The sequence below is a fragment of the Salvia splendens genome, chromosome 3 (assembly GCF_004379255.2).
Source record: "Salvia splendens isolate huo1 chromosome 3, SspV2, whole genome shotgun sequence".
NCBI classification, from domain to species: Eukaryota; Viridiplantae; Streptophyta; class Magnoliopsida; order Lamiales; family Lamiaceae; genus Salvia; species Salvia splendens.
Window position 1 is genome coordinate 33,843,837 of NC_056034.1, and position 10,066 is coordinate 33,853,902.

The window sequence follows — 10,066 nt, forward strand, 5'->3', positions numbered from 1 at the left end:
GATATGATTAAAGTTGATTACAGGTTAACAACTAATAATTCAAAATTTTTAATTTCGGATCAATTTTAATTTCTGGTTTGATGTTTGATCAGTTAATGGTTATATAGATTATTTAAAAACATGTGTTTTGCTTTTATAGCTAAACATTACCATAATTTTAATTCTTTTTACCGATGTTGGATGATTTCTTTATCTTTTACATTCTACACACGATGCGTCGTCCGCGCCCTAAGCTTAGTCCGCGGACGATAGGGCATCGCCCTCCCACTGTGGGCGACACGAACGATGGCGCTGACGATGCAACGCGTTTTAGTTTTTGTTTTTATTCAAAAATTTTGTTTATATAAATACCTCATCCTCAGATTTCATTTGTAACTTTTCGATTCACTTTTCAACTCTCAAATTACGCTATAAAATAGATTCCGGTGGATACTCAAGTCCTGGCGCACAGTGGCAGGGTACACAACCTGGCGAATATCGGTCGTTCGACGACAACACGCAGTACGACTCCGACTTCAGTATGGATTCGTACGGTCTCTCTGACATGGAGCCATCTCCAACTCGCCCTGCCGCCCCTTCCCGTCGATGAGCCCTCCGCCGCTGCCCCTTCCGCCGACGAGCCCTCGGCCGCCAACCCCTCGGCCGCTGCCGCTCTCGCCAGAAAGAAGCGGACCAAGCACCGCGCGTACAAATTGCCACCTCCGGCAACAAATGAAGAGTATGCCTCCGGCCGTACGAACTACCAGCCGGATGAAACCCTCGTCTTGGAGAGGTGTTGGGTGGATATATCGGAGGACCCAATATTCGCGAACAACTAAAAGCAGCTCGCGTACTGGGAGCGCATCGCCGAGCGCTACATTGAGGCGAAGCCGCCGAGCGCGTACAAGCGCCAAAGGAAGTAGCTCCGCAAGCACTGGGATCAAGTGAAGAAGCAAGTCAACCTGTTCGTGGCGGACATTGTTGGATACGCACAACTCCCTTATTATGAAGTGTACGGATCCGACCAGAACCGAATACCTCGAGGGGTTGATCGATGAGTTGCGCCGGAAGTTGGGGCTTTTGCAGATTAGTCATTTTTTTTATTTATAACCATTGTAACTTTTTTTAATCAATGTATTATTTGCCGTTTCTATTTAATCGTTGTGTTTTTTAATTAGTTTGCATTTATATATTTGAAAACATTTAAATTAATTACAAAACAATAGTAAAACCTATAGGGTGCCCCTAAGGGCGCCCCACTGCAAGTGGAAGGGCAGGAGGATAAAATGCTAACGTGGCGGTGCATAGGGCGGGTTTTGGGCGCCCCTTAGGGCGCCCCAGTATGGATGCCCTAAGACAACAACAATAACACTGTTAAGTGTTAATAACATCATTTTTCCCATTTTATCGCATTTGCAAATTTTATTTACAAAATTAAATTATATCATTTTTGGTATTTATTGTAATTTTTAGTATTTAATTAATGCAGTTTTTGAATTTTCAGTAATATAAATTGTAAATTTCTATTATTTTATTTTGATTTTACGAACATCATGAAATAAATAAATATAGAAATTTGATACTCCCTCTGTCCCGTGTTGCTAGCACTTTTCATTTTAGGCCGTAAAGTTGAGATTGATTTTTTAGTGTAATTAAATTAGAATTTTAAGTGTAACTAGTTTGTGACGAGTCAAAATGAAAGAGTGCAAGTAACATGAGATAGAATGAGTATAATAAAATCTAATGAAATGAATTTTGGCTGAAATGAGTATGTCATTTTGTGGCTGCAATGCAGGTGCTCGTGATCTTGAAATGAAGTTTGTACACATGGCAATTAAATGGGTTATTAGCATGGAAATACATAAACTTTCATCATTTTCTGTTTTTTCCCCCAAACTTTATTTTTTAAATGTAAATACATGAACTTTGATTTTTTTTGATTTTTCCCCTAAAGCAAAAATTAAAACTGATGTGGCAAAAAATAAACAAAATAAAATACCACCTCACCTATTTCTCTCTTCAGTATATCTCTGTATCTTCATTCATCTTCCCAAACTTCCATCTTCTTTCGACTTTTCATCTTTCAATCATAGAAAAATATATGACAAAATACAACTTTCATTCTTGGATTTTCTTGGTTCCTCTACTTTCCATCGCAGTTATCATTTATGTTTAGGCTTGATTTTTACTGTTGTTGTTTGCTAGATTAGTGAACAGTCACACTGCATTAATGTTATAAACATTGATTTAAACTTGAATGCTTCGGAACATGATAGCCTTTTATAATAGAGATATTTATTCTTAGTCTATGATCCAATTGATATAAATGGCTTCTGATTACAATGTAAAATAACTGTGTGCTTTGTATTGTGTACGATAAGATCTTCCTTTAAATTGCGAGTATGTTTAAAATTTTGAATAAATCTATGAGTAGCCTAAATCCAAGGATGAGAGTTATGTTTTCATGGTATGTTTTGAGCAATTGAAAAAGGAGATCGAAAAAGATGGAGATTTGGGAACTGGAACGAAGGCAGTGGGGAAGAATGAAGATGAGAATAATGAGATTAGTGAGGTGGAATTTCATTTTCTAAATTTTTTGATAATAACATCAAAACTACGTCGTTTTGATTGCCATGTAAGTTTTAGTTTGCCGCATCAGTTTTAATTTTTGCTTTAGGGGAAAACTCATAAAAAATTCAAAGTTCATGTATTTACATTCAAAAAATAAAGTTTGGGGGAAGAACCAGAAAATGATGAAAGTTCATGTATTTACAGGCTAATAACCCGCAACTAAATAGGCTTGTGGTTGAAAATCAAGTTACCATTTTAGTCCGTATAGAATAAGAGTCACATTTCACTTTTATCATAAATGGTAAATAGACCTCATATTTCAATAGCTTATTCCACTCATATTTTATTATAAGACTAATATATTTATAAGTGGGACTCATAGTCCACTAACTTATTCAACCTACTTTTCTTTATATTTTTTTAAACATATGTCCACATCAAATATGTTTCCTATTATAGGACGGAAGTAGCATTAATTAGTAATTTTGAGTTACAGAGTATTTGATATTGTATTTACAACTGCGTCGTTGTCAATGTAGAAGCATGCACAAGTGGGAGAGGTAGGAGGTTTGAGGTTTTAGCCTCTACTATATTCATTTTCATGGTTTTTCTGTTGCTAATTTTTCGAAATTGTACGAAATCGTCTTTAACCCTTGATAAGTTAATACATTTGAAGTCAAACTAGGAGAATTATGATGGACTAAAATTAGAGATAGAAAGGAAGAAAAACACATGCAAATTATAGATTTGAAAAAATATATCCTAGACAAATTAAGTTAGTTAGTACTCCTCTCGTCTCATAAAAATATGAGCAATTAATAACATAGAAATTCAGATAAAATTGGTAAAGTAAGAGAGAGTAGGAGAATGGTAGTTAAAGTATTGTTAGCGGATAGTGTGACCCACATTATTAGTAGTGTTTAATGGTGATATAAGTTGTAAATAAGTTGATGTATATAAATTGCGATAACTTTCCAAAAATGGAATGCACATATTTTTGTGGGACAAACGAAAATAGAAAGTGCACATATTTTTATGGGACGGAGGGAGTATTTGATTATACTCATGTATCTGTGTTGACATTTGAATATGAATATCAACACAAATTTACGACATACTAATGTCGTTTGATAAGAAAGATGAGATATGAGAAGATTTGCAAAGTAAGATAAGAAATGCAGGCTTCGTGTCAAGATAAGTTCAAATGAGAGTTTTTTCGTTGTTGTTTGGTAGACAAGAAATGAGGGAGAAATGCTATCCGACCAAATTTGTGAAAAAAATTGCGGGCTTGGATGGGTTATAGAGGATAACACGGACTTACATGATGAATTAACTAAGATACCAAACACTTGGAAGTAGTCATATAAGTATCTATATCTAGGCATTACCAATTTATCAAAGAGGTAGCAAATTAAGCTAGTTAGCAGCCTAACGCGACTGAGTCGAACCACTTTTAGTACGGAAAATCAACCGCAAGTGTAAGGGTTTTGTAGTGCGTGGTAGGTTAAAATTATCGAATCCACAATGACTAAATGGTTGGCTCAAGTACCATGTTCGAATTTCAAATACTCCCTCCGTCCCATAAAAATATTGGCATTTGAAATGACACGAGAATTAATGCACGAATGGTAAAGTAAGAGAGATGAGGAGAATGATAGTTAAAGTAGTATTAGTGGATAGTGAGACCCACATTATTATGAGTGTTCAATGAGTTATAATGGTGAGTCATAGTGGTATAAGTTGTAAATAAATTGATGTGTGTGGGTAATGGGTTAAAGACAACTTTCCATAAATGAAAATGCCCATATATTTATGAGACACGCGAAAATGAAAAGTGCACATATTTTTATGAGAATGAGGGAGTACTATTTTGGATTTTTATCTAAGATCTAATTGAAAAGAAACAAAACAAGTAAAATAATGCAAGTAAAAGAACAAATGATTTGAAACAAGTTGGGAAAGGTAGAGTTTTAGATCCAATTACCTTAGAAAAGCATGAACTCACTCTTTGAGCGTGTTTACCTATATGCACATCAATTAATGACTAGGAAAGTCGCTAAACTAAGTTAAACCCCCTCTCGAGTGCACCTAACTTATTGATTAACCTCTAAAATCAGAGTCTCCTCTCAACACTTCGAAATTAACTCCTAAACTCGTATGACTTAAGTCCTCTCACACGCAAATATTTCTCTCGAATGCAAATTGACACGGAGTTGTTGGTTAATTAAGATACCCAATCAAGAATCTTTCGATTACAATAATTAGTCAAGGAAATCCAAATGTTAGCTAAGCATTTGAATTATAAAAGCACAATTAACAACAAATCATGAAAGGAGATAGATAAAAAATCATGATTCCCATTGCAATCTTCACTAAAACTCCAAATCTATCTCGCTACATGGGAACCAGAATCCACCTCCTCAACCGAAGAATACAAATCCACCTGAAGGGCAATCTAACTGGCCTAACAAGAATCAGGAGGGGCAGAATTACCAATCTAACTAGCCTGTTAGAAATCAAGAGGGACATAATTTCCAGCAGAACTGTCCCAACAAGAATCAAGAAGGACGGGGTAACTGGGGGAATAGGAATCAAGGGAACCAGCCCAACTGGGTCCATAGGAATCAGAACCAACCCTCAAGCAACTATGTTCCACCCCACCATAGGAACTACCAGGGCAATCATTCAAATCCTCCATCCAATTACCAAGGAAACCAGGGACCGCATGTCCATTACAATTTGAACCAAGGGCAACGGGGGAATTTCAACCCGAACCAGAGATCAAATTCGAGTCAGCCATACCCCAAATAGCAAAGGAGTACAGATGATATAGTGGGAGACCTACTCAATTCACAGCAGCACTTTTAGAGCAACATGCAGGCCAATAATGACTTAGTCCACATGTTGCAAGACGCTCAGCAAGAACAGAAGGCCGTGATGGATATGCTAGCCAAACAGATGTCTCAAATTGCCACCTCGTTGAATGAGATGTGTGGAAACGAAGGAAGAATCCCTGCCTCAGTGAAACCGCCGGACAGAGCAAACATCAGTCAAATCACCTTGAGATCAGGAAGGGAGTATAAAGGGCCAACGATGAAGATTGATGAGTGAGGGCCAACTGTGATGAGTAAGGAGACAGAAGACACGACCCCACAAAAGGAAGACCGTGAAATAGGGGAAGCCGAAACAGGGGATGGCATTCAGATAAGTGATTTGAGGAAGCCACTACCTCGAATGGCATATCCAGTCGTACTAAACCCAGAAACTGAAGCGGAAAATGAAGGGACATGGAAAGAAACTGGAAAATTTTTCAAATGAGACTCCAGCAAGACGGTTAAGCCATTCCCCTACCGTGGGGAAGCCCGGAAAAAGAAGGATGATCCAGTTGATTTCATGGAAATTTTTGACAAGCAGGAAATCAACCTATCATTTCTACAGGCTCTGAAATTACATCTCTTCCGTAAGTTTATCAAGGAGTTCATTGCGGGTAAGACCAAGTCAGATGGAAAAATCGTGATCGGGGAGAATATTTCAGCAGTGATAGAGAAGAGGAGGCTGCCATTAAAGAGAACCGACCCATGTATGTTTACTTTACCTATTTTAATTGGTAACGTGAAAGTTGAGTATGCAATGTGTGACCTGGGTGCGTGAATAAATGTGTTACCTCTTTCGTTTTACAAGAAATTGGCAGGAGTAAGGTTAGTTGATACGAAGGTAGTGATCCAATTGGCTGATAGGTTATGCATAAACCCAGAAAGTGTGTTAGAAATTGTGATAGTTGAGGTGCATGATTTCCTATATCCTGTTGATTTCCATGTGATTAAGATGAGTAAACATGAGTCTGCCAAGTCTAGCGGAGTGCTTTTAGGTAGACCATTTCTACGCACAGCTATGACTATAATTGATGTTTTCGATTGAACAATTTGTTTAGAATATCATGAGGAGAAATTCACTTTTAACATTGATGAGGCTATGAAAAAACCTTTAGATGTGCAAAATCTTCGTGCCGTGGATATTATTAACCCCTTAGTCCATGAATATCTAGAGACTGAACTCATGCAGGAACAGATTGATAATTCAGAGTTGAGTCACTCAATTGATAAAGAAGTGGCAGGATGGTGTGAGGCAATGAACACTCAAGAATTAACAGATTAGGAGTTAGCAGAGGCAATCGTGGAGTTCTGTAAGAATCCGAAGTCTGCCAGGTCAAGGGGATCTGCCTATTTGGCCAGTGTGGAGAAACTGCCAGACCGAGAGGGTTCGGCTACCAAGGAGATGGAAGAGAATCCACTACCCCAGGAAGACATTCCACCGAAGAAGGAGTTGAAGACACTTCCACCAGGCCTGAGGTATGCTTACTTGGAGGAGCATGAAACATTCCCTGTTATAATCAACAGGAACTTGACCCAGGAGCAGAAGGGTGAATTATTGGAAGTGCTCAGAAGGAACAAGAAAACCATAGGGTGGACTCTGTCAGACCTGGTAGGTATCACATCCGCTTAGAAGAGCGTGCAAAGGCCCATCGAGATCCGCAAAGGAAGCTGAATCCGAACAAGAGAGAAGAGGTCCTGAAGGAAGTGTTGAAACTAGTATCCTTGGGAATTATCTATTCAATTCCAGACAGTGAGTGGGTAAGTCCGGTACACATGGTACCAAAGAAATCTGGAATACAAGTGGTGAAAAATGAGAAAAACGAACTAGTGCCCACGAGATTAGTCACTGGGTGGCGAATGTGTATCGATTACAGAAAGTTGAATACAGCCACGCGGAAAGATCATTTTCCCCTGCCTTTCCTTAACCAAATGCTGGAAAGGTTAGTTGGGAAACAATACTTCTGTTTTCTCGATGGTTACAATAGCTATTTCCAAATTTATGTGAATCCAGAAGACCAGGACAAGACCACTTTCACGTGTCCGTTCGGCACGTATGCTTATCGGTGAATGCCCTTTGGGCTCTGTAATGCACCTGGAACCTTCCAGAGATGCATGATGAGCATTTTTTCAGACCTACTAGAGGAGTGCATAGAAATCTTCATGGACGATTTCACTATTTATGGAGATTCATTTGAGTCGAGCTTAGGTCATTTGGATGTTGTTTTAAGAAGGTGTCAGGAAAAGAACCTCGTTGGTTTATGGTCCCTGAAGGCATTGTTCTAGGCCATGTTGTCTCTGAGAGAGGAATTGAAGTAGACAAGGCGAAAGTGGATGTGATCTCGAAGTTACATTACCCTACAAATCAGAGGGAAGTAAGAGGGTTCTTGGGCCACGCTGGTTTTTATCGGAGGTTTATTAGAGATTTCGCGAAGATTGCACAATCGTTTACTCGTCTCCTGTAGAATGATGTAGATTTCATCTTCGACGAAGCACGTCAAGGGGCTTTCCAACTTTTGAAAGACAAGCTTGTATCGGCCCCAATCATCAGAGCTCCAGACTGGAATCACCCATTCGAGGTGATGTGCGACGAGAGTGACTTCGCGGTTGGAGCAGTGCTAGGTCAAAGGATTGACGGGAAAAGCTATGTGATTTTCTATGCCTTGAAGACTCTCAACTAGGCCCAGAAGAATTACGACACTATGGAGAAAGAAATGTTAGCTGTTGTGTACTCATTCGAGAAGTTCCGACCATATCTGTTAGGGTCGAGGGTGATTGTGTTCACGGATCACGCAACTATTAAATATTTGTTAGCCAAGAAGGAGTCTAAGCCGAGACTAATTCGATGGGTCTTGTTACTTCAAGAGTTCGATTGGGAGGTCAGAGACAAGAAAAGTACTGAGAACAAGGTAGTTGATCACCTAAGCAGGATACTCCAAGGAGATAATGAAGAAGATATACCAGATGCATTCCCAGAGGAACATCTATACTATGTGATGGAATCTCCTAGACCTATCAATTGGGCGGCAGTGTTAGCGTTAACCGGCCCAGGAGATTCAAACAAAGGGAACTTTAAGCTGAATGCAGAACCTTGGTTTACGGACCTAGCAAACTACTTGGTCATGGGGAAGTTGCCCAGTACTCCAGAAATCTCCCGGGCCCAGAGGATGAAACTCAAGAGTAAAGCCAGGTAGTATTTTTGGGATGACCCTTACCTTTGGAGGATGGTTTCAGATCAGGTGATTAGAAGATGTATCCCCGAGTGGGAACAAAAGGATGTCTTGAATCATTGCCACGCACTGGCATGTGGTGGTCACTTTGGACCAAAAAAGGCAGCTTAGAAAGTTTTAGATAGCGGGTTTTACTGGTCCACGTTGAATAAAGATGCTTTTGAATTCTGCCAGAGTTGCGCTAGATGCCAACAGATCAGGGAGATTTCTATGAGGGATGAAATACCGCAGGTTCCTATTACTGTCTGTGAGATTTTTGATGTTTGGGGGATGGACTTCATGGGTCCCTTCCCATCGTCATACGGGAACACTTATATATTGGTTGCGGTGGACTATGTGTCTAAATGGATAGAGGCCAAGGCTACAAGTTCTGAAGGCCAATATATTCAACCGGTATGGTGTGCCCCAAGCAATCAGCTCAGATCAAGGGACTCATTTCTGCAACCTGACGATAGAAGCTTTAATGAGGAAATATGGTGTTTACCATCGGTTATCTACTCCTTACCACCCCAAGCAAATGGTCAGGCAGAAGTCTCGAACAGAGAAATTAAGGCTATTTTGGAGAAGACAGTAAATCCATCAAGGAAGTATTAGAGTAAAGGGCTCGACGATGCTTTATGGGCCTACCGAACTGCGTTCAAAATTCCTATTAGAATGTCGCCCTACAGGCTCATTTTTGGCAAGATGTGCCACCTCCCTGTCGAGGTTGAGCATAAAGCTTATTGGGCAATCAAAGAGATGAACATGAAGCCTCAGGCCTGTGAGGAGGAGAGAAAGCTTCAACTGCAAAAGCCGGAGGAATTAAGACTTGAGTCGTATGATGTCGCGATGTGGCACAAAGAGAAAACCAAATTATGGCACGATAAAAACCTTCGGGTCAAGGAACTGCAAGTTGGCCATACAGTGCTGCTATTCCAATCAAGGCTCAAACTGATGCCCGGGAAGCTAAAGTCCAAGTGGATCGGACCCTACACAATCGCTAGCCTCCGAGCTAATGGAGCCGTGGAAATTCAGGGAGTCACCCCTAACTCTATCCCGTTTCTTGTTAATGGTCACAGGGTCAAGGTATTAAGGGATAGTTCATAGATGTGCATGGTCGAAGAAATTCCACTACGTATACTCTCCACTATTGCCTAACTTGTCAGTTTGCTAGGTATTTTTTGGGAATTTGCCGGGTTAGGTAGAATGTTAAGAAATTTTTAATTTATGAAACTGCCCAGCGTAATCCCAAGGATACTTACGCAAATATTGTAATTATCGTGAATATGTTTTATTCCATATAATTCAAATATATTTAAATTATTTTGGATTCGCATCCCCTTGCCCAGGTTGCTCAGATGTTTCGCTTTTTAGTTAATTCTTTTAAGTGTGGTTATGTGAGAGTAAAGCGAATTTTAGCAGAAAAAATGAGGAGGA

The 10,066-nt window shown here is 39.6% G+C and overlaps 1 protein-coding gene across 1 annotated transcript; it reads left to right on the top strand.

The window, feature by feature from the left end:
- The first annotated feature begins 9,304 nt into the window (after window positions 1–9,304).
- Window positions 9,305–9,736, top strand: LOC121796896. Its single transcript, XM_042195664.1, has one exon. The coding sequence runs from the start codon at window positions 9,305–9,307 to the stop codon at window positions 9,734–9,736; it is 432 nt and encodes a 143-aa protein (XP_042051598.1).
- The last annotated feature ends 330 nt before the right edge of the window (window positions 9,737–10,066 follow it).

Bases quoted from the DNA above. Each gene is read 5' to 3' on its own strand.
- LOC121796896 (XM_042195664.1), top strand. From the start codon at position 9,305: ATGTCGCCCTACAGGCTCATTTTTGGCAAGATGTGCCACCTCCCTGTC.